This window comes from Tupaia chinensis, unplaced genomic scaffold (assembly GCF_000334495.1).
Source record: "Tupaia chinensis unplaced genomic scaffold, TupChi_1.0 Scaffold147282_1, whole genome shotgun sequence".
Lineage (NCBI taxonomy): Eukaryota > Metazoa > Chordata > Mammalia > Scandentia > Tupaiidae > Tupaia > Tupaia belangeri.
In genome coordinates, this window is record NW_006207133.1 from 5,255,542 (window position 1) to 5,280,768 (window position 25,227).

At 39.7% G+C, this 25,227-nt stretch overlaps 1 protein-coding gene across 1 annotated transcript in view; it reads right to left on the reverse strand.

Annotated features, from left to right (window-relative positions):
• Positions 1 to 25,227, reverse strand: part of CLASP1 (cytoplasmic linker associated protein 1) — a gene marked incomplete in the record, with an annotated part of 276,864 nt that overhangs the window by 64,393 nt on the left and 187,244 nt on the right. Inside the window, 7 exon segments of the mRNA XM_027768717.1 lie at positions 12,426 to 12,569; positions 13,545 to 13,623; positions 19,308 to 19,471; positions 19,670 to 19,672; positions 20,715 to 20,783; positions 22,502 to 22,565; positions 24,316 to 24,560. Of these exon segments, the coding sequence (XP_027624518.1) occupies positions 12,426 to 12,569; positions 13,545 to 13,623; positions 19,308 to 19,471; positions 19,670 to 19,672; positions 20,715 to 20,783; positions 22,502 to 22,565; positions 24,316 to 24,560 (768 nt within the window).

Genomic DNA, 25,227 nt, shown 5'->3' on the forward strand with positions numbered 1-25,227 from the left:
GGGGGGGAGGAAGGTATGGAGGGCAACCATGGATGCCAGGGAAAAAGGGGGGGGAAGGTGGGACATAGCAGAGGGTGGGGGATGGGGAATCAGGGATGGCAAGACAAAGGGCAAGGTATGCAGGAGGTAAGAATTGGAAAATTATTTGCTGAGAACATATATGTGGATGTACTTGATTGAGACAATGCACAGTGTATTTTGGATGGAAAATTCATTTGTGTGTTGTGATGGTGTAAAGTGAATTAATAAATAAAAAAAAAATGAAATGAAGTACACCAAAAAAAAAAAAAAAAATATATCATTCCTATAGCTTTCTCCTTTTTATCTGGCTCCAAGAAGGAAGCTGGTAAGTAAGAAGGAAGCTGGTAAGTTCGTAAATAAAACAATCACAAAACTGAAAAAGGCTTCAGATTGCTCATATGCAGAGAAGTCAGACCTGAATAGGGCTCTCAGTGCACCCTGGGAAAAACACACTTCTAAACAAGCTGCCCCTGCATTATCTTGAGAAACCACTTTGCCTCAACTCAACTCCTTTTGACTAAGAAATACTAAAAATAGAGTTTAAATATATCTGCAAGTCCTACTTTTATACCTATGAACCAAGGAGAGGGATTTGAGGGAAGCAAATGAGACTTGGGATAGTATAAACTAAGAACATGCTCTGCCTTTCGGAAATGGTCCTACTTGTCTTTATTGCGACAACAACATATGGCAGACAGAACTGTTGGTGACAACTGCAGCAAGTGGGGGAGGCAGTGCACTGAATCTACTGTAGCCAGACGAGACACAGGCTTTTCCAGCGAGTGCTTTTGATGGACTGATTTGGTAGAAGGCAATCAGAGCTTTAAACACAATGAGCAAGGACTTAATTGCCAGGGATGTGATTTACAAAAGCTAAGCCAAAAGAAAATTTTAGTGAATATTAATTGGCATTTCTTATTTATAAGCATCAAGAAAAAAAGAAGACATATGTAAATTGTTTCTGTGTATATAATAATTTTTTATTTTTATCAAAAGCATAACGTCTTTTCAAAAGTTGTATTTTTTTAGGATTATAGGAGTTATTTGGAATATTTTTTTCATGACATAGTCTATTGCATAAATGTGTTGGCTGAGAAATTCTTTAGAAATAAACATCACAAAGTATTTCATGCTTTTACAATGTTAAATTAATATTAGGGCTGCTCCTGTAGATTACTGGTTAAGTGCAGTTTGTAGAAAGCCAGATCCCACATGGTAGATCCCAGTTCAAAGCCTGCGTCTGGTGGCATGGACATGTGTGCGCATGCCCCCAATCCTTGATAGGATGGAGAAATGGAGGAAAAAGGATCACGGTATGGGTCAGCTGCTGGTGTGGTGGTTAAGGCTGCTAGATACTACCGGCCAACTGTGTGGCTCAAGTACTGGACTGGGAGCTTGAAAAACATGCCAGGCACATGTACACATGCTCAAAATCCCAAGAGAAGGGAGGAGAAGGGACTGCGATGTGTCCATTCCTCCTGGTGGGTGCTTTCTCACTTTCCCTTTCTCTCTCTCTTTGTCTCTCTCCAGTGAGTGCATGCACTCTTTAGCAAAAATTAAAATAAATAAATAATTAATCATTGCAGTGTGACCGTGCCCCATTGTGTGGTACTTATTCTCTCTGTCTCTGGCAAGTGTATGCACATTCTACCAATTTAAAAAAAAAAAAAATTCTAGGCCCAGTTAGGATAAAACTACTACTTTTGTTCTTGGAGAAGGGGGAAATATTCTAGACAGCTGGGGCCCAGTAGATGGCATAGCAGTTACATTGTTAGATGTTCACATGGCTGACCGAGTTTGAGACCTGGATCTGGCAGCTTGAAACTCATGCAGGGTGTGGGTGCATGTGTGTGAATGCTCAAAATCTTGAGAGGAGAATAGGGAAAGGACTGTGGCGTGGCCATCCCCCCCTGGGGGGGGGTGATTTGTCACTTTTTGTCTGTCTGGTGAGTGCCAACACTCTATAGCAAAATCCCCTCCAAAAAAAAATCTAGACACTTAAATGTGTTTAACCAAAAAGAAAAATTATGAATTAAAATATATCATAATAATGTTGCTTATAGAATATTTTTTCAACATTTCAAAAGCATTCATTAAGCAGAGCATTGAACAAAAACATTACTTTTTTCCTTTGAGCTCCAAATATAGTCATTCATAGTTTTTCTATCCAAATTAAATCATGAGTGGTCAGTGTGCTTTTCTGACACGAGCAAAAAACATTTACTTATTAGTTATTGGGTCATCTGGAAAGTCATGACACATTTTCTGCACAGAGAAACATAGAAAATACATCATGACTTTCCTGACGACCTAATTTACGAAATATACTTCTTTATACTTCATTAATTTAATGTGCTAGTGACACAATTTGTAATTTGTGCAACAGAATAAATTCCAAAAATCATGCAATTTCATGAAGTTTGAAAAACATTTTATTAGATGTTGGGGAAAAAAATGCAGGCAGGAAAAGACACTACATGGAGACAGTAGCAGTCTATATTTTAGCAGGGAAAAAACACCAATGTTGTTAATGTTTTTTTGGAGAGGTTTTTGCTATAGGGTGTGTGTGCTCGCCAGACAGACAGACAGAGAGAGACAGAGAGACAGAAAGCGAGAAATCATCCCCTAGGGGGGATGGCCACGCCGCAATCCCTTCTCCTCCATTCTCCTCTCGGGATCTTGGGCACACACGCAGACGTGCCCAGTGTGAGTTTAAGCCACCGGGTCCAGGACTCGAACCGCAGTCGACTACATGGGAACCAGCCATTACGCCAACTGCCGGTCCCAATTTTCTAAGAAAGCGTAGACAGATTTTATTGACTGAAAAGTGCATTTGAAAATTCTGGAATAGTAAACTTTTACGAAATGGGTCACCATCTACATTTAAGAGACTAAATGTTTTCCCAGAATGGTGTGTTGTCCTCGAATGCCACAAACTAACCTGGATATTTTGTGAAGAAGTGAACCATAAAATTAGTGGGATCTTTTAGGACTATGAGGGCTGCAAGACAGTAGGTCCAGAACATGTGCAAAATCACAGTTACTTAACATTAATGACTTCTATCTATTAATTTGTGGGACAAAGAAGTGGAACAGACTTTACCTCTGACCCACTACATAACATTTTCTCAGTAATCTTAAAGCAGAATTTTTGTAAGAACTTAAGTGAAAGATAAGAATTTTGAAAAAATAACTAGGTGGACAGATAGTGTGTGTTTGTATGTACATGTATGTGTTTTACATATATAAATGAATGAGATTTATTTTTACAGTTTCCAAAATGTAAAATGTAAATGACTTCACATAGTTTTCAAAAATCACTCTTTGGCTTACAGGATTTCCTTTTCTAATGAGCTCCAACTCCAGAAATGGATATAAAATAGAATTTAAGGTTTTTTTTAAAGATTTTTATATCAAAGTTTATGAGGAATGAGACTGATATGGTTCTAAAATATTTTATCTATGATCCTCTAAGTTAGTGAGAAATCAAAATATTGGAACTCAAGCAAGGAAGAATGCTAAGTTTTATTTGTCAATATCAATATTATCTCAGTACAGAAATAATTCCAAATATGGAGCTGATCTGGAGAGTGCATTAAAAACAGCTCATGTGAAGCCAGCAGGGGGCGTGGTGGTGAAGGCATGGACTCCCACAGGGCCGACTGTGGGTCCAGTCCTGGACCTGGGGGCTTGTTGGTCACTCACTCTCACTTTATCTCTCTCTGGTGAGTGCACATGCCCTATTGTAAGTTAAAACATAGTAATAATAATAATAAATTAAATAAAATAAATAATTCTTTTAAAACAAACAAACAGTTCCTGTGCAGACTGGCACCATGGCAGTGATGAAGGCAGCCAGACCTCATATGACTGACTGTGTGGCTGAAGTCCAAGACCCAGCAGGTTGAGAAACACGCTGGACGTATGCATGTGTATGGCCAAATTCATGAGAGGAGGGGCAGAAATAGGAGAAAGGCTCGCGGTAACTATTCCCATGGGGGAGGGGAGCTTTCTCCTCTCTTTCTCTCTGTCTCTCTCTGGCAAGTGCACACATGGTCTGGAAAAAATAAATAAGCAAAATAAATAAATAAGTAAAAACAGCTAATGTGCAGTAATGACTCAAAACGTGGACGATGTCACCATTCTTGTCCACTTCTGCACTGCTACCTTCACAGAGCGTGTAGGACTTTCAGGCAGTCAGACAAGAACCTGAGCACTGCTGACTTTCTACTGAATGGCTCTAAGGCTATATATTTTAAGGATCAAAAAGCAACTTAAAGGGAAATGGTTCTCACTTGTGCCTTTAACTGTGGAATTCGGCAGATAAAGGTAAAAGGTCCTTTAAATCGCTTACTATTTGAAGAGAACTTGCAAGGCCACCAACTACCTTGAATGTTGTATACCTTAGAGCAGAAAGAAATTCTTTCTAGACAGGACATAAAGCTTTGACAAATGCTTCAGAATTGGTACCAACGTAGGGAAGCTTAAATTTGGGAGGTAAGCAAAGAATTTTCTAATTTATTAAACAACTACTGCTCTCTTCAGAATGCTATTAAAATTGCTTCACAGGCGCCAGCAAATGGTACAGTGGTTAAAGCACTGGATTCTACATGGCTGACCCTATGGTTCAAGTCCCAACCCTGGTGGCTTGAAAAAGCATGCAGGATTCGTGTATGTGAAGAGAATGGAGAAGGGACTGCGGCATGGCTATACCTTCTGGGAGGTTATTTCTCACTTTCCCTCTCTGTGTGTCTCTCTGGTGAGTACATGAACCCCATAGAAAAAATCTTAAAAACAAAACAAAACAAAATTGTTTCACAAAAGTCACCAAAGGGAAAGTTTCAAAATACCTTTTCTTTGGAAACCTTCAGATTTTTTTAACTTATGATCTCTTTTTTTACAGTTCCATTAAACTATGGCAGTAGCCTATACTCAGCATGGCTATGCCGCTAGGACAGTAGTTAATAGTGAAACATCCCACAACACAAACCCTGATGCAGGCGTGCACACACACGCTCGAAGAGTATTATATTAATTTCAGGTTTCTTCAAAATCTTCTTGGTGTCTTTACAAGGATTACTAGTATTAATATTCTAAAATGCAAACAGTGAATTGTGTTGTTTGAAATTAGTGCACAGTTTTCAATCTACCTGTTTACAATTTTCTTCCAAGTTTCCTTCTCCAGGCCCAGAGCAGGTTGGAGCTGACCTAGTGGGGAAATCGTCACCTACTCGACTAAGCTGAAGCAGGGACTGCCAAACAGGAAAGGTGGGAGAGGGCATCAGAGAGACGCAGCAAGTGCTGGGCCAAGGCTGTTAGTTGTAAAAGTACCTGGCTTCTTATATACAACCACCGAGGCACACAGGTTAGGTACGGGCAGAACAGCAACAGCAGCTGCCAGTTTCTACATGAGCTCGGTCTTTAACTCGGTCATCATAAGCCTTTCTGGAAGTAGCAATGTCCCTGCTTCATGAGATGAAATTGAAGAGCAGTGGTCAAAAGAAACTTCAAAGAAGCTCAGTCATAGTTAAGATGATATTCAAACTTTATTTGATGGTAAAATCCTCAGCATTTCTTCACTTACTTGGTTTTCTAGAGGGTGTATATGGGGTTTTTTTGGGGGGAGGAGGGAGAAAAGAAAACTGAGAAAGCACTCCCCTTGGGGGATTGGTCACGCAGCAATCCCTTCTCTATTTCTCCTTTCAGGATACACTCATACATGCCTCGCTTGTTTTTCAAGCCACTGGGTCCAGGACTTGAACCAAGCATTGGCCTTGTGGGATCCAGCTACCTGAACTACCACACCGCCTGCTGGCCCAAACCCTTGGCTTTTAGATTAGGTCATCCAGACTCTATAATCAGAGACTTTTTAAAAAAAGTCAATTAGAAATTTCACCTTTGAAAACAAAGAGAAGCACATATGATAAGCAAACTTACAGACGTTCTGAATCCTAATATATAAATATACAATTAAAAGTTCTACTACCATTATTGTATTCCCTTCAACTAATCACATGGCTTCCTACATACTGAAAAAAACTGGTAGGTACTCAATTTGTTCCATAACAACAGCAAGCAACAAAATCAAACAGTCCTCCAACAACAACAGCAGAAGCTATTTTATAAATGCAAATAAAATAGCATTTATCTATGTTTTCACACACTTCATTGCATTTAATTCTTCCAAATAATACCTTATAATAATGATGATATATTATTATTCCAATTTTGTAGATACTACATAAGAACTAGAGATTAAATTATCTGCTCACACTGCTAACAAGAGGCAGAGGCAGACGTCACAATGAGTCCAACTCCAGAGTCCACTTTCTTCCTACTGGTAATACATTCAATTACCTTACATCAAACATAGTACATTAAGAAAGGTCCAGCACACTTTTACATAGTTTGAGCAACACTAGTAGTCAGAGCTTCCTGACTTAAAAATAAAAAAAGCTTACTTTTTCAGTAACACAGGACAATTAAAGATTAGGTGGGACTTCTCCTTCTGTTAGTTTAAACCAGTCTCAACCAGCAACACCTCACTGGTGACTGGTTTGTGTTTTGGTTTTGGTTTTCAAGTATCTTAAATAATTAAACACCCCTCTCTTTCTGCACTACAAAATATCCCAAAACACTGAGCTAAGAAAGGAAACAAGATACAAATATTAAAAATGCTAAAGTCAATGAATCTGAATTGTACCTGCTTGTATCAGGTTAACATGTTCCAAAAGTGCTTTCACAAATTCCCCAGGTATTATGTGCATAAAATTAGAATTCTCAAAGATGGATCCCATATGAGAGTTTACTGTGTGGATTTCAGACTGAAGGACTCTTGTAGTATTTAGAACATAACTTGGGACCAGCAGATGGCGTAATTATTATGTTGCTGGACTCCCATGCAGTCGACAATGGTTTGAGTCCTGGACCTGGTAGCTTAAAACTCACACTGGGCATATATGTGCATTCGTGCCCAAAATCCTGTGAGAAGGGACTGCAGCATGGCCATCCCCCTGGGGGGTAATTTTTGCTTTCTGTCTCTCTGATGAGCACACAAGCCCTATAGCAAAAATCTCTCTCTAAAAAAAAAAGGGGAGGAGGGAGAAAAGAAAACTGAGAAAGCACTCCCCTTGGGGGATGGTCACGCAGCAATCCCTTCTCTATTTCTCCTTTCAGGATACACTCATACATGCCTCGCTTGTTTTTCAAGCCACTGGGTCCAGGACTTGAACCAAGCATTGGCCTTGTGGGATCCAGCTACCTGAACTACCACACCGCCTGCTGGCCCAAACCCTTGGCTTTTAGATTAGGTCATCCAGACTCTATAATCAGAGACTTTTTAAAAAAAGTCAATTAGAAATTTCACCTTTGAAAACAAAGAGAAGCACATATGATAAGCAAACTTACAGACGTTCTGAATCCTAATATATAAATATACAATTAAAAGTTCTACTACCATTATTGTATTCCCTTCAACTAATCACATGGCTTCCTACATACTGAAAAAAACTGGTAGGTACTCAATTTGTTCCATAACAACAGCAAGCAACAAAATCAAACAGTCCTCCAACAACAACAGCAGAAGCTATTTTATAAATGCAAATAAAATAGCATTTATCTATGTTTTCACACACTTCATTGCATTTAATTCTTCCAAATAATACCTTATAATAATGATGATATATTATTATTCCAATTTTGTAGATACTACATAAGAACTAGAGATTAAATTATCTGCTCACACTGCTAACAAGAGGCAGAGGCAGACGTCACAATGAGTCCAACTCCAGAGTCCACTTTCTTCCTACTGGTAATACATTCAATTACCTTACATCAAACAGTACATTAAGAAAGGTCCAGCACACTTTTACATAGTTTGAGCAACACTAGTAGTCAGAGCTTCCTGACTTAAAAATAAAAAAAGCTTACTTTTTCAGTAACACAGGACAATTAAAGATTAGGTGGGACTTCTCCTTCTGTTAGTTTAAACCAGTCTCAACCAGCAACACCTCACTGGTGACTGGTTTGTGTTTTGGTTTTGGTTTTCAAGTATCTTAAATAATTAAACACCCCTCTCTTTCTGCACTACAAAATATCCCAAAACACTGAGCTAAGAAAGGAAACAAGATACAAATATTAAAAATGCTAAAGTCAATGAATCTGAATTGTACCTGCTTGTATCAGGTTAACATGTTCCAAAAGTGCTTTCACAAATTCCCCAGGTATTATGTGCATAAAATTAGAATTCTCAAAGATGGATCCCATATGAGAGTTTACTGTGTGGATTTCAGACTGAAGGACTCTTGTAGTATTTAGAACATAACTTGGGACCAGCAGATGGCGTAATTATTATGTTGCTGGACTCCCATGCAGTCGACAATGGTTTGAGTCCTGGACCTGGTAGCTTAAAACTCACACTGGGCATATATGTGCATTCGTGCCCAAAATCCTGTGAGAAGGGACTGCAGCATGGCCATCCCCCTGGGGGGTAATTTTTGCTTTCTGTCTCTCTGATGAGCACACAAGCCCTATAGCAAAAATCTCTCTCTAAAAAAAAAAGACTACCATACATGTAAGAAATCAAAGCAAGATAGGAGAACTTGGTTCATGATCACAAAATACCTTCTAAAGGACCATGATTTCCCTAATACCTGACATATCCTTTAAAAAACTTCAGAAATGAAAGATGGGCAAAATAAAAGCTTATTAAAATATGACAAGTACTCTATCTTTAGTACATTAAGTCACCTAAGTGAGAATGGTCCCAGACTCTCCCTCCTTATCTATAGTCTCCTCCTCTAGAGTGACTCGGATTCGTGAAAATGATGGATATAACGCTCATGATTATGTTGATGGCAGAAGGGACTGTGCAGATGGGATTACGGTCCTTAATCAGTGGACTTGGAGTTACTCAAAGAGGAAATTATCCTGGGTAGGGGTGACCTAATCAGAAGAGCCCTTCAAATAGAAGCCAGAGAGTTTCAAAATAAAATGCTCTTATTGGCTTTTTTCCTTAATTTTTGAAGAATAGTTTTGCTTAACAGCAAATTCTTAGTTGACAGTTTTGTCTTTGAGCACTCTGAATGTCATCCCATGCTGTTTGTCCTCTATGGTGTCTGATGAGAAATCAGCTGTTAATCTTATCAAGGCTCTCTTGGACTTGATAATTCTCTCTCTGTGGCTTCCAACAGTCATGTGGAACAATATCACAACATTCCAAGATGTGATGTGTCTAGGGGTGGATCCCCCTTTTTTTTAATAACCATATATGCATAGTTTAATGTTTTTCCTCAAATATGAAAGCTTTGGTACATTATTTTTTCAAACACTCTCCGGCTGGTTAAGTTATATAGCATGTAATTCAAGGCCAGAGAGTGATGAAGCTAGGCCTAGTCCTGAAAATACCAAGGAGCTAGGCTGGGTAGCAAGAGAATTCACAGCAATGAAGTCAAGACATATGGTCATCAGCTCACATGTCTTGAGATTCAATTCCAGGGCAATGGACTGAAAAATAGGCCTTAGCTCTGTGAATTAAAGGGAATCCCAATCAGAAACAACACAACATCCAGGTTCTACCTTATAGGAGTTCAATCAAATTACCTGGGAGTACAGCCCAGGAATCTAGGTTGATATTAATTGCAGCCAGGACTGAGAACTACTGATTCCAAAGGCTTCTCACATTCCTCTGGAGATCAAGGTGATTTTATTAGAACCTGGGTTTAAGCTAGGTATGAAGGTAAGGAGTTAAGCAGCCCTATCAATAGAGAAGGAGGAGTTGAAGGGCAGGCATCCGCATCCGGAACAGCAAGCTAATGCAGACAAAGCTTTGTGAAACCAACACTGTATAATCCAAATACTGCATATGTTAAAAAATCATTTAAATGTAAATTAACCACTTATTTCTGGCAATAAATCTAATTTCTTAATCATATTTGGCATGAGCTACAATGAAAATAAGTTGATGTTTTTGGAGCTGCAGGATAGATAATTGAAGGAAGTTCCAGTAATGACAGTAAGTCTTAGTTTAAATTTTCTAATGTGCACGTCCACAGACAATGGACAGGATGATCAAAGTTAGCTTCTCCCAACAGGCCTTAGTCAAGGTAACATGCAAATTTAAAAACACTTTGGAGCCACAGTAGAGAATATTAAGGTAATATTCTAAAAACCTCATACATACTTTACATAGACACACACATACCTATGGCTCTAACTAAAGACAGAAAGCTAGTAACTTAAATTTCATTTTAACACTTACATATCTTGGTTGATACTGTGACTTTGAAAATTACATCAGAGAAATCTGTTTCTGACTTTTAAACCAAACCAAATTATCCAATTACTTCTCACTGTATCTCTCAAATTTGAAAACAGTTTATTAGTTAAAGGTTGCCAATGAAATACTTTTGATAAATATTGAGATATTTACAAAGAATAGTGAATCAAAACATTAGTTCATATTAGAAAAATAATATTGAATAAAAGCTTTAAAATGATTTGTCCTAAATTGTTGGACAACTTCATGTGTTAATATACAACGGAGTGGGCTGGCCTGTGGCCTGCTGGTTAAAGAGGCTGGATATTGTGAAGTCAACTGCATGGTTTGAATCTCAGACCCAGCAGTTTAAAAAACATGTCAGGCATGTGTGTGTGCATGCCCCAAATCTGGAAAGAAGGGAGAGATGGAGAAGAAAGGACTGCAAAGTGATCACTCCCCATGGGGAGTGCTTTTATGCTCTGTTTCTCTAGCAGTGCATGTGCTCTCTGGCAAAACTGGGAGAGAAAAAAAGATGGACAGAGAACCAGACTATGATCCTTGCAAAAAAGCTTCTAGATAATTCCCAGTTCTGCTCTTTGAACACCATTAGAGATGGAACTAAGTAAGCATTTACACTTGGAAATGCACCAACCTTGCAAATACCACCTATTCATCTTTCCTCTTTTCCCTGTCTGAACTGAGGTGGTCCACATTTTCAAATCTGGCCCAAGGCCACAAGGCTATATTGGTAGCAATGACAGCGGAAGTAGTACAGAAATAAAAAAATTCAAGGCTTGTGATTATACACAATAATCAAAATCAAGTACTTTTAGGCTGAAATCTGGCTTTAAAAAGTAGTAAAGCTGGGGCCAGCAGGTGGTATGGTGTTTAAGGCACTGGACATTCACATAGCCAACTGCAGCTATGTCCCAGATCCAGATCCAGCTGCATGAAAAATCACTCAAGGTGCATGTGCATGCATGCCCAAAACCCCAAAAGGAAAATGGAGAAGGGATTTCAGTATGGCCACACCTCCAACCCCCAAGTAGTGATTTCTCACTTTCTCTGCCTCTTTCTGGCCAGTGTATATGCCCTATGGCAAAACTTTAAAAAAAAAAAAAAAAAAGGTAAAGTTTTTATATAAAGTGAAAATTGACGATGCTGTGTGTGAAAGTGCAGAATGCAACATTGGCAGGAAATGAATGAGAATAATAGCAAGAGCTGACACAATAATAATTTTTGTATGCCTATAGTGTGTCAGGAACTGATTAAATGCTTCACAAGTATTAATTAAACCTCATAACAGTGCTATTAAATAAATTTACTGCCTAGAAGCAGAAATCATAGTAGCCTGTGCTCTCTGCTATATTACATGTCCCTCAATGTGCCATTTCCGAAGAAAGTAGCAGCTATTCTCTTGAGCTACAAACACTACAACAATAAAACAGGTATCAGGATGTCTCAAAATTCTAAATTTTATCCTTACCCCTACCTCCCAAATCAAAGGGAATGTATGGCATATAATGAGAAGACTTTCTGCTCTTCTTAAAGTCAAGAATCTATTATATCCTATTAATCTTTTTAACCATAATTTCCTCTAAAGCAATCAAGACCAGTTAGCCTTAGATCTGTAATTCCACCTTCAAAATACAAGTTATAAACTGATGTAAGTAAATAAAGACACTAAAAACCTTGTAAGAAGACATTAAACCGCTAGTGCGTTCATACTACAAAATATATAAATAGATGCCCCAAAAAAACATAAATTCATCATGCTTTCAGATTTTTAAAAAAACAATGATTTCATTTAATGTTATTTATTATTATTATCATTTTCCAGTTTGATCTGAGAGAGAGAGAGAGAGATAAAGTAAGAAACCAAATCACCAGGGGACTCAAACCACAGTTGGCCAGATGGGAGTTCAGCGCCTTTAACCACCACGCCACTTGCCAGCCCCAGATTTTTGTTTTGATATTTGAAGACCAGAACTGGGCAGGGTGGGGCAGAGCTTTGATTTTTACAGAAAAAGAGGACAAAGGTTTATGTATGGGTGGGTGAGCAATTTGCAAGGGTCTAAATACATTTCCTATTCTAACGTAAGCCTAAGAACAGTCTGTAATTCCATGTTAGTGCTCCTGGACATACCTTTCTCACGTCTGAACTCTTTGGTTCTGTTGTCCAGGTTATGATTCTAGAAACGGCAAGCCTCGTCTCACTGGAGTTTACAAAATCTGTTGGATCCATCTGTCTGGCCAGAGACTCAATGTATTTCAGAATTGCAACTTTGACCTGAAAGATCCAATAATTATAAACATTAAGTACATTCGATCAACCTTTGAACAGAATTCTTAAATGGTAGCTAGAGGAAAGTCAACATTGTTGAAGGGGAATCTCCTTCCTTTCTTTTAGACATCTGTGAGGGAAGAAGCCTGAAATGAATGAAGGAGACAGGCAGCAGTTTGTAGCTCAACACTCTTCATTTCTAGGTTGTACCAGCAGAGGAGGTGTGTTCGGCTCATCTATGTGGACACGTAGGAGGCAGGAACCCTCACAGGGAGCAGTTGTGCCAATGACCAGGAGAGCAAGTTCAACTCTATAGTTAACTGTCACACAGGCCAGGCAGGTTCTAGCTCTGCCTTTAAGGCAGCATTTGCCATAATAAGCAGAAGTTCTGCCTTTCTCCACTCATCAGTCAACTGGTTTTGCCCTCAGAAGAAAGAGGTTATTACTCAGTAGGCTCTTCATAAAACCACAACAAAAGTTAGTGACCAAGGAATAGAGATTAACGTGAGCTAATTCAAATGAACACACATCCTCCCTCCAACTTAGCCTTGTTATTATAGGTATAATTTTCCAGGACAACAGTTAATTTTCAGTTCTTAGGAAGTTTTTGTTAAACATTCCAGTAAGATACCTGTCACAACACGTCAGAATGTCTTAATTTTCTAGTTTAAGTATTAATTGTGAAAAAGACTAATAATGTTCAAATGCTGGCGATGATGTAAAATAACTAGAGCTCTCATGAACTGCTGGTATAACCATTCTGGTAGTTTCTAAAAAACTTAAACATATACCTACCTAATGAGCCAGAAATTCGTCTACTAGATACTGAACCAAGAGAAATGAGAATATACCCACGAAGAGCTGAACAAGAAACTACTACAGCATATCCAGTCATAACGACTAAACATGCATGTTAAAAAAGTATATCTTAGCAAAAGTTGTGTGACAGAGGCTGAATGATCATGACAAACAGTTACTGACCTTGAGGTTAGGAGTTTGAGTTTGATCCACAATAAATCTCATCAAAATGTTAAATTGTTGATCAAATGGAAAAGAGTCCCTAGGTTAAAAAAAATAAAGTGCTTGTTTTTAGGAAATTTATCACACACAGAAAATGAAACTATATGACAAAAACATGCTGTTGTAGATTACCTTAATATATGTAAAAAGCCCAATCACATTTTAAACAATAGTATATTACATTTTACTGGATTTTTGGAAAACTCATGATGCATTTCTTCTATATTTTTCTGTGCAAACAAATGTAACAGGATTTTTCCAATAACTCAATATATAAATAATAAAGAAACATGTATTCACACACACACACACACAAACATATATTTACACAGAAAATTTGTAAAAAGTAAAATCTTGTTTAAAAGTCCCCAAACAAGGCTGGCTCTATGGCCTGGTGGTTAAGACAGCTGGATCCCAAATGGCTGATAATGGTGGCTTGAAAAACCCTATAGGTGCATGTGCATGTGTGCCCCAAATCCCAACGAGGTGGAGAGTGGAAGAGAGGGGATTGCGGTGTGCATGCCCTGTCGAGAGATGCATTCTCCCTTTCTCCACCTCTCTTTAGAGAGACTATACATACTCTCTAGTAAACTGAAAAAAAAAAAAAAAAAAGTCTCAAAGCACATACCAAATTTACCTTGAGTGACTACTTTAAAAATAAAACTAAGCAGCAAATAAAGGAAGTGATTCCTACCTGCCCTTTTAGGGACCTGCTTACATCCTCTCTAGCTACCTTTCTGAATATTGTTTATGACAAAAACCTTCTGAGTCTCATCTTCTCTCTGCAGCCTGAGCAGGCTGTTCATATCTGATGCTGCTTAAACTGTCTGTATTGTCCTCCTTGGTCCTGGTAATGGCTTATGATCCTGACTTTGTATAAACACCTATGAGACACAGCAATGAAAAATCCCCCACCCGGCTACAACTAACTCAAAAACCCGGGCTCCAGGAGCTCCTTCTCCTGTTCTGTTTTTTTTTTTTTTTTTGCCTATTTCTGATACCATTTTTTTCCCACCTCTGATCTAATACTCTTTCCAGAGAAAGTCAGGGCACTCTCCCATAAAATGTGGCAAGTACTAGCATTCCAGCTTTTGTAATGGAGACCCCAGTGGATAATGTTGAGACAAATTCCACATGACAAACTAAGATAATGCAATGCAATTATCTATCACAATTGAGGCTGAGGGATCACTCTACTTTCTTTGGTCTCCTTGCTTGGAGAAGTTTCCCAATGAACAGAAGTATAGCAAATGAATAACAAAGTAGGCTTGAATCTATAAAATGAAGCAAGAGTGATTTGAAAAAGAAATGATACACAATAAAAATATAAAAGGCATGGCACACATCAGACACCAGTGTTATCATCATCATTACTAACGAAAAGTTAAGCTGATGGGGCCAGGTGGTGGTACAGGGAATAATAAAAAATGCTTTGGGGACTCAATTCAATCTACTGAGATTGAAATTCTCTCTTAAAAAAAAATGTTTTAAAAAAGCTCCTTTATTTCTTTCATAAGAAAGAGACAGTCAGACAGAACCAAGAGTGTCTTCACACTACCACCCACCCTCAGCCAGCCCTTGATCGTGGGTACATGTGTTACATGTGTTCCGAGTACTTAGGGAGGTCTCCCTTCCCATCTGGGACTGACTTACAGAGTCCAGCATTTTACCACTGCACCACCATCTGGTCCCTTAGAATCCCTAAAGGAAACAAGTCCTCAGGAAAATCAGGAAGACAATATCTGCTTTTCTTTCTTTTTTTTTTTTTTTTTTTTTTGTGGTGTTTATTCTATTAGAGAAAGAGAGACAGAAAATGAGAAATACTCCCGAGGGGGGATGGCCAAGCCACAATCCCTTCTCCTCCATTCTCTTCTCAGGACCTTGGGCATGCATGCACACGTGCCCAGCCTGAATTTAAGCCACCAGGTCCTGGACTCAAACCGCAGTTGGCTACATGGGAGTCCAGTGACATAGCCATTACACCAACTGCTGGTCCCGGACAATACCAGTTTTTCTTGATCACCAAAGTTCAGAAATATAATCTTTTAACAAAATTATATATTTTATTTATTTATTATTTTTAAAATTTGCTATAGGTCATGTGTACACACCAGAGAGAGACAGAGACAGAAAGAAAGAATCAAAGTGAGAAAGCCAGCTGCCAGGTCCAGCACTCAAAACTGTAGTTGGCCATGTGGAAGTCTGGCGTCTTAGCCACACCACCTACTGGCCCCAGGAATATAATCTTTCTTTTCTTTTCTTTTCTTTTCTTTTTTTTTTTTTTTTAAAGAGGTTTTAGCTATAGGGCAAGTGTGCTCGCCAGAAAGAGAGAGAGAGAGAGAGAAAGCGAGAAATCACCCCCCAGGGGAGATGGTCACGCCACAATCCCTTCTCCTCCATTTTCCTCTTGGGATCTTGGGCATGCACACACACGCGCCCAGCGTGAGTTTAAGCCACCGGGTCTAGGACTCAAATCGCGGTCGACTACATGGGAGTCCAGTGACATAGCCATTACGCTAACTACTGGTCCCCCCAGGAATATAATCTTAACATTCCCAGCAATTTTAAAAATCTAAAGTGAATCTTGTCATTCATAAATTCACCTAAATGACCTATGGGTCAAGTCTGGCTCACATGTTTTATTTGACCTTTGCAGTGTCATAAAAAAAAATCTTGAATGTGAGGCCCAAATCCTCATTTCTGCCCTTTTTTGAAAAGTTTGGCACCACATTCCAACATGACCCCAACATAATGATCAATCTGCTTTATTCATTTTTTAAATTAATTATTTATTTCACGTTCATTTACTGAACGTCATCACAGCATATACGATCAGCTGTACTAGCTTAAGTCTCCTTAGCAAATCCCTGGCTAAACCTTTATCAATCCATTGGTATGCAGATGTATAGGAAAGCTCCAACTGCCACTACACTTAATCACCAAATAGACGAGGGAGTGGGAATGCCTTACTGCAAACTGAGTATGTTGAGTTCAATGAAAACCATAAAGGAAATCTATTTGAGTAACGAAACTCTATGGCAAAACAAATTACAAAGATCAACATGGCCAGAGACCAAAAGAAAATAGGTGACATCACAGAACAGAACAAATGCATGTTTTGAAGTCAGAGTCCTGGAACAGGTGCGTGCCTGGGAGATGATGGCCAGGTAATGTGCAGTACTGTTCGGGGAGCCAGAGAAAGAGCAGAAACCAGTGCTGCCCCTGTTACCAACTCCCCACAGGAGGGAAGGACACACATATGCACATACCCTGCAATAACAGGAGCAGACAACACAGCAGCTTTCAGAGACCCTGATTTTAGTTCCCAGACTGCCACCAACACAAAGTGTGATTCTGGGTAAGCCTAGGCAGTCTCAGTTTCTCAGTAATAAATGAGTATCACTTATTTATTTATTTATTTAAAAGATTTTTGCCATAGGGCATGTGCGTTTGCTGGGGAGGAGAGAGACAGAGAGAAACAAAGACAGGGAAAGTGAGAAATCTTCCCTGGGAGGATGGTCATTCTGTAATCACTTCTCTATTCTCAAGACTGGGCACACACGCACACATGCCCATTGTGAAGTTCAAGTCACTGGGTCTGGAACTGAAACTGTGGTGGGCCATGTGGGAATCCAGCTGCCTTAACCACCATGCCACCTAATGGCCCCAAAATGAGCATCATTTTAAAGGTCATTCTGTTTTGGAAATTCAGATACCTAGTTATTATTGGGTTGTACAAAAGTGAGTGCCCTGATAATTTTCTCAATAACCTGGAGTCATCTGTTTGTTCTTTTAAAATATTCACTGATCTGACAAACTCCCCTACATCTTCCATCAAATCACAACTGAGACAATATTGCAAAGTGTCATCTGAGATAATTTAAGTACTTGTATTTTGAAGATTTACAATTACTACATAACAGAGGAGAGGTTTCTGAACAAGAGCCTTATATGTTTTTGTTTTGTTTTGTTTTTGGTTGTTTTTTAATTTGAACAGAGAGAGACAGAGAAAGACAGAGAAAGCGAGAAACCAAGCTGCCAGGTCCAGCACTTGAACCGTAATCTGTCATGCGGGAGTGTCCAGCACCTTAACCACCACACCACCTGCTGGTCCCCACCTTACATGGTTTCTTAACTTTCCTGAGCCTTGGCACCTTTTCTTTTCTCATAATAGCCGGAAAGGTCACAACTGCTATAAATGTGTCATCAATCTCTGAGCCACGGAGCTGTGAATTTAGAGTCTGTTTCTGAACCAATGGGAACTCTGTATCATTTGCTGATAGAAAGATTTCTATTGTGACTTTAAAAAAAATTGATGTACTAGAAATACAGTAGTAAGGTCTTCAGAAAGATGTAAACAAATATTAGGTTGTTGGGAAAGTTATGACATTATTTTTCTATGCATAAATGCATCATGACTTTCCCAACGACCTAACAGTTTAAATATTGTCATTATGGGAACCAGCAGTTAGCGTAATGGCTATGTTGCTGGACTCCCACATAGTCGACTGTGGTTTGCATCCCGGACCTGGTGGCTTAAAACTCACGCCGGGCGCGTGTGCGTGCGTGCCCAAGATCTTGAGAGGAGAATGGAGGAGAAGAGATTGCGGCGTGACCATCTCCCCTGGGGGGTGATTTCTCGTTTTCTGTCTCTATGTCTCTCTGGCGAGCACAATCGCCCTATAGCAAAAACCTCTCCCCCACCCCGAAAAAAATTATTGTCATTAAATGTTCTTTAAAGAGAACCAATTTTTGAAGTTTTCCATTTTTTTCCCTAACTTACTTTGCTTTATTTTCCTTGTATAAAAACCCTGTGTTGCAGTTATAGCTAAAGCCTGGGTTCCCTGCAAAGAGACTCCGATGTGGGTCTTGACGAGATGGTCAGCGCATGCCTGATAGGAAGACTTGATGAACACGACTCTTTCTAAAGATCAGAGGTCAGATAGTTGTGCATCTTGAAGATGGCATCAAAGGTGGCTGAAGCATAGCAGTCATTGATGTCAGCCATCAGCAGCAGCTTCTTGCACATGGGGCTGAGACAATGCCAGTGCTTCTGGGAACAGGAATGAGTTGCACGAGCACAGAGCCACAATGGCCAGTAGCCTTGCAAAGAAAAGTGTGGGACCTACCAACCGTGTGGGTCTACCTTTACACAGGCATGATCTTCAAAACCTCATCCTTGAGCAATGCCCCAAGAAAGAGTCAATTAATTTCAGACTCCCTGATGGGCAGGGAGATGAGACAGATCTTTGCCAGGGACTTGATCTTCAAATCTTTAACCAGGTGGCCCAGCTTGGTGAGCAGAATCCACTCTGTGTCCTTACCTCTGTGAACTTCATGACCTTGGTCTCAGTCAGACTATGGCCAGAGGTCCAGCCCAAGGCCTGTGGACAAAGCCCCTGTGGAAGTTGCTGTGGCCTCCCATCCCAGAGCTTCCAGGCCTTCCTGCTGTACCAGTATCATCTGCCATTTAGTGTTTTTTCACAGAAGAAGCTACATTTGTTTCTACATTTTTCTCAGCATTCATAAAAATAATGCTGAAGAAGAGACAGGTATTTCATCTCATGGATTAGTGGGCTTTGTCAATAAATATGTCAATAAATCAGTGTGAGAACTGAGTAAGAAAGCAGTTATTTGAGTGAGTGACAAACACCCTGGGGAACAGGAGAGAGTGGCAAGAAATCACCTTGTAACATCAAGATGGCCCAGCTTCTGAACACTTACCTTGTGACATCTAGAGCCTTCTGAACCTTTGCTTGCACAGATCCAAGTAAATCTGCTCCCATTTTCTTCAGTAATTGTGTGAGAAGAACAAAAAGCCAGTCTTGCAAGTCATCCTTATGAATTATTATAAAATCCACAAGAGTTTCCAAGAACATACTGAACACCTAGACACAGAAGAAAACCAAACATTTCACATACCAAACTTACTATATCCTCCAAAGTCTACACAACAGTAAAAATGCCCACATTGGGTAGGCCGAAGTGGCTTTGACGCTCATGATTTAGGTTACCACTGTTAATAAGTGTTCATATTACAGAAGGTAGATGTACTGGAGAAAACAGAGAAAAAGGATTGAACTTACTCTCTGTTGTGAATTCCACCGCAAACCAGGCCATGCAACAAAACAAACTCTATGTTAGTCCACAGTGAATTAATATCATTTCCATGCAGTTTCTTAAGCCTGAAAAAGCTACAAACTAAAAATTCTCTCCTTTGATATGAGCTTTATAAGAAAATTTTCTTTCATTTCTTTTATAGAAAGAAATGAACTTTTCCTAAGTTTAATCCTGGACCTTTCTTTCTTAAAAACAACAACAAAAATAACATGGGCAAGCAGGTGGAGTGGGAGTTAAGGTGGCTGGATTCCACGTCAAATGACTGGTTCAAGTCCCAGAACTGGTGGCTCAAAAATATGCTAAGTGCGTGTGTGTGGATGTGTCCCCAAAATCCTGAGAGGAGAATGAATTGCAACATGGCTATTCCCCCAGGGGGGTGATTTCTCACTTTCCTTCTCTCTGTCTCTCCCCACAAGCACACACACCCTATAGCAATACAAAACAAAACAAAAACAAACAAACAAAAAAGGTTCTTAATTGTACTAATTCTATAGTATTTTTGCTTATTATCTAGCAGTTTTAATTAATACTATTATAAGCCAAAAAACCCCAACCAACCAAAAAAACCTCAAATTTTAAAAACAAAAAAATCCTGAATACAATCTACTCACTATTCTGTAACTACTGCCTTTCATATTTCAGCTACTGTGATGTATGGCAATATTAGATATTATAAAGTAATAAAAAATTACAGCTTCGAATACAAGACAGTGACAGTTCACATCATTTTCGTGCTGCTGTGTAATTATTACTGCCAACAAAGGTAACAGAGGGTTCACATGGACTATCTCCCAACCAAGTCCAGAGAGAGCAGGAGAGCTATGCCCCTACCTTGCCATGAGACCTGAGTGCTAGCACAGCAACTGCTCACCACCAGGGGTCTCTCGTGAAACAGCTCAGGAAAAAAAGTCAATGAGCCGGAGCTGTGGAAATCTTGGCTAACTAAGGGATTCCTGGCTTAGCTCACAGGCAGCTAGAAAATATTAACTAAACTGAGACCTCCAAACTCACTGTACAAGAGCCTTCTGATGGAAACAAATTTCTTTCTTTTTCCTCATATTCTGCTTCTGAATCAGCAATCTAGAGGTGATAGGTAACAGAAATTTCATCAATCTTCAAAACCATCTAATATCCCTTAGGTTATAAATCTTATGAATCTTACTATGTTTATGTTTTAAACTTAACTGCTTTAATACTATCTTCATGAAAAATCTTGATAACTGTATCTTTAGAAAACCATGTGGCTAATTCAGCCTTTCTTGCATTTTTATGAATATTACTGTTAGCCTTGTTGTGAGGGCCAGAACAGGAATTTTAAGACAAGCTTTAACTCTGTCAGTGAGAACTGTTGGAGGGCACAACCCCTGTATAGTCATTCTTTTGTATTCTCATTAGCATCTCAGACACAGGGGCATATCTTGTTTTCTGCATCGCTGGCTCAGAGTAGGTACTCAGTAACTGTAGAGTGACTACATGTATGTATGTATAGATGGATGGGTGCTTGGATGGGTCAATGAACAGATGGATGCTTCATACTTTAAGGATAACTCCTATGAGGAAGCAAGGACAGGGAAAGAAGGAAAGTGATGATAACTGGCTGGACTCGCTGGTTATGCTTCTCCTAGCAAGACTGGGAGAAGGCAATGTAGTAGGAAAATTGTTATATAACACAGTTAAGTCTTGGAGTCAGCACTTAAGATCTGCTTCTGTGGATTTACAATTCTATCAATTTCTATACTTTAGTTTCTGTGCTTTATCTACCTTTTACCTTTCCCTATATCTTTATTCTCCCATTCTCTTCTTGTAAAAGCATCTAACAGCAACTGAAGCCCCCTCCAAAACAATGGTATTTATTTAAAATCTAAACTCCAGGTAAACTTTTATAAAGGGTGTCTCTCTCAGCAACACCCCTTGAAAGCCTTGTTCCATACTCCATTTCCCCTTAGTAGGGACTCTCGTCAAAAAGGCAGTCCTCAGGCTCGGTGTTCCTTATGATTCCCAAGCAGTATGGGCACTAGCTAAGTGACTACCATTCAGTAAGTTCTTAAGGACATAAAATTCTACTTGGAAAAATAATCTGACTCAATAAACCTATTAAATAAATATTTCAATTTTCCTATCTTGTCCTGTAATTGGGACAAGATAGGAAAATTGCGATCCTACATGGAACACAAAAACGCTTTACTTATTTTTTAGTATTGTAACTTTAAAAAAAATGCACTGTTAATAATGCAATACGATCTTACATTCTAGCACCCAGCCCACTACTTGGTTAACAGGAGGCAAGCAAAAATATCTGCTGAATGAATGAAAAACTACACCTGATTATCTACATGGTAACTCCATGTAAAGCATGCTCACTTAATTTGAAGTTTTACGAGAATCCCGTTGCTGAACTTGGTGTTACATCAGTAAGATCAAACTGCACTATGGGGGCCAGCAGACGTTACAGCAGTTATACCAATTTTCTGGACTCCCACATGGCCGGCCACAGTTCAAGTCCTGGACCCTGTGGCTTGAAACTCATGCCAGGCGCGTGTGCATGTGTGCCCGAGATCTGGGAAGAGAATGGAGGAAAAGGGACAGCAGTGTGGCCATCCCCCCAGAGGGTGGTTTCTCACTTTCCCTTCTCATTGTGTCTCTCTCTCTGATGAGCACAGAAGCCCTAAGGCAAAACCTCTTTAAAAAACAAAAAAACTGCACTGTGGGGAATGTTCTCTCACTCTTCAGTAGTGAATTGTACAGCACATCTAGACATGCAGACAGAAATATAAATAAGGCACGGTTCCCACACTTACCTTGCTATGAGGGTCAGCAAACATTCGGGTGAAGATCTCACACAATCTTTTCAATTCTACTCGACTAGGAAAATACAATGAAAACAAATTTTAAAAGTTGACACTGCAATTACAGTACTGCTTTTAAAATTCTTATTCTTCTAGTCAACTACATAAGCTTTACATAATTATACTTATGTAACAGTTTTTCCACAAATGAATTATTCGTGATGTGATTAATTTTGTCATGAAATTAAAACAGGAGTATAAAACCATAGATTTGTTCTACTTTTAAAATGAGGACACTGACACTCAGAGAGTGATTTATGCAAACTCACACATCTGAAAGTGACAGGCCATGAGTCAAATCTCTTTATTTCATCCCAGGGTTTCCACCTGCCACAGTTGAAAGGCAAGGAGATAAACTAGAAAAAGCAAGTGCTTTAGTGTCAGGCAGACCTGGATTTCAAGCTGAATTCTGCTATAAACAAAGTATTAGGGTATCATTAAGCTTCCCTTTCCTTATTAGTGAAAAAGGGTAAGTCTTACCTCCCACGGCTGCTGGGAGGACTGAAGAAGATAACACGTGTACCCACTACAGTGCCTGATGTATGTACTAGAGTGCCTGGGACAGAGCAAACACTCGTGTCACACTGGTGCCCTTCGCTGACCCTTGACTCTTGTACTGAGTCCTGTTTTTATCTTTTCTTTTCTTTTTTTTTTTTTTTTGAGAGATTTTTGCTATAGGGCGCATGCACTCACCAGACAGACAGAGACATAGAGACAGAAAGCGAGAAATCACCCCACAGGGGGGGATGGTCATGCCACAATCCCTTCTCCTCCATTCTCCTCTCGAGATCTTGGGCACGCACGCACACGCGCCCGGCGTGAGTTTTAAGCCACCGGGTCCGGGACACGAACCGCGGTCGACTACGTGGGAGTCCAGCGACATAGCCATTATGCTAACTGCTGGTTCCCAGTCCTGTTTTTATCTTAAGGTTTGACAGAAGGGTCTCCTTGTCCCCAAACCATCCCTAAGTAATTCTCCATCATGCAGATGAGACAGCTGGTTCAATAACCCTTCCAATACAATTATCAATGCAACCTACATTAGATCAGCATGGATCACAGATTTCAACCCAGTGGGAACTTGGTGAACACTAACAATCTGGAAAGAAGGACAACTGGTACAAAACAGATTTGTGAAGAATAATCACAACAAATCGTTCTCATTTTGGTTCTGGAAGAGTACTAGAGTGTGGCCATGCCCCTGGAGCATGGCTTCTCACTTTCCCTTTCATCATATCTGTCTCTCTCTCTGGTGAGCACACAGGCCCTAAGGATTGTACCCACACCAGGAGCCTGCACTGCATCCGGCATAGGACGAACCCTCTCAAACACAACATCTTTATTAGCAGAATGGAATAATGCCGTCAGGTAAGAATACAGCAGGGTGTAGTCAGACAGACTGAAAAGCCCCATTTAGAGCATTCATTTATGCCCATAAACTTACCCACCTGGTGCCATTTTATCCAGGACCCTGAAGTATAATGAACCATACTAATCTGCAGAGTTATTTTACTTAATATATTGTACCAAGATTCCTCAAACTATAACATCTACTGAATCATAAAGGAAGAAAATGTTTCACAAACTAAATTAATTATAGAATATTTGCCAGTTATTTCAAAGCCTACCAATGGCATATCTTCAGTACCTGCCCCAACAACTGGAACTTGGTAAGGCCCCATAAATGACAGGGAATCCCTTAAAACCCCTAGTGAGTAAAACATGGGACTCAAACTTAGCTCCCAATCACGGTCTCTGGTCCTCACCTCAGTGTTCTTTGGCTCTTCAGTAAATTCTGCAGGCCCAGGAGCCCTTCTTTCCTTTCTGACCAGTTTGAACTAGCACAGTGGTTGAGAACTTCTGCTACATCCTCAGTCTGACGCAGATAATGGGGTATGCCCCCATTCCTGGAGCCGTAGGAGCGCTCAGAGCAAACACTGGAGGCATCGCTGTTGGCATCGTCATCAGAGTACATCCCATATGGCTCATATCTCCTTCTCACAGGCTTCTTCTGACAGATCCAATGAGGGATGGAGGTGATTGAGGAAGAAATGGAAAGGTGAAATGACCGTGAGTTGTGCAGACAAAATCAACACCAAAGAGTTACATGTACAGAGACAGAAACACATAGACATGCACTTCTCTTGTGCATATGGATGAGGGAAATAAAAACAGAAAAGTAGTCTTCCAGTAGGTAAAGTAATGAGCATAGCACTCCTTAGCAGAGGGGGAAGAGTATGGCTTCCAGTAAGACAGACTTGGGCTGCAATCTTGTGTAACCACTGACTGGCTAAGTGACTTTAGAAAGCCTCCTAATCTTTCCACTTCAATTTCCCCACCTGTAAAATGCCTGTACCTATCATACAGGCTTGTTGTGAGGAATAAATGGAACTGTGCATTAAAGAACCCAGCTCAGCACCAGACACACTCAGCATGTGGCCTACAAGCCCCTCTCTGGTTCAAGAGCAATATATCTTGAGCCTGGCCTATGGATCCACTTGTCTGAATAGTCACTTTTGTTAAGGAGGTCTGAAGTGGAAGTGTGAATGGCAGAAGTATTCTATATAAAAGGATTCTTAAATTACCTAGGCCACTTTTACTAAGGACTCAAAATTTCTCAAAAAAGATGGACTTCTTTTAAAGTAGATTAGAAATACGTATCTTCATTTCTCTTTCCC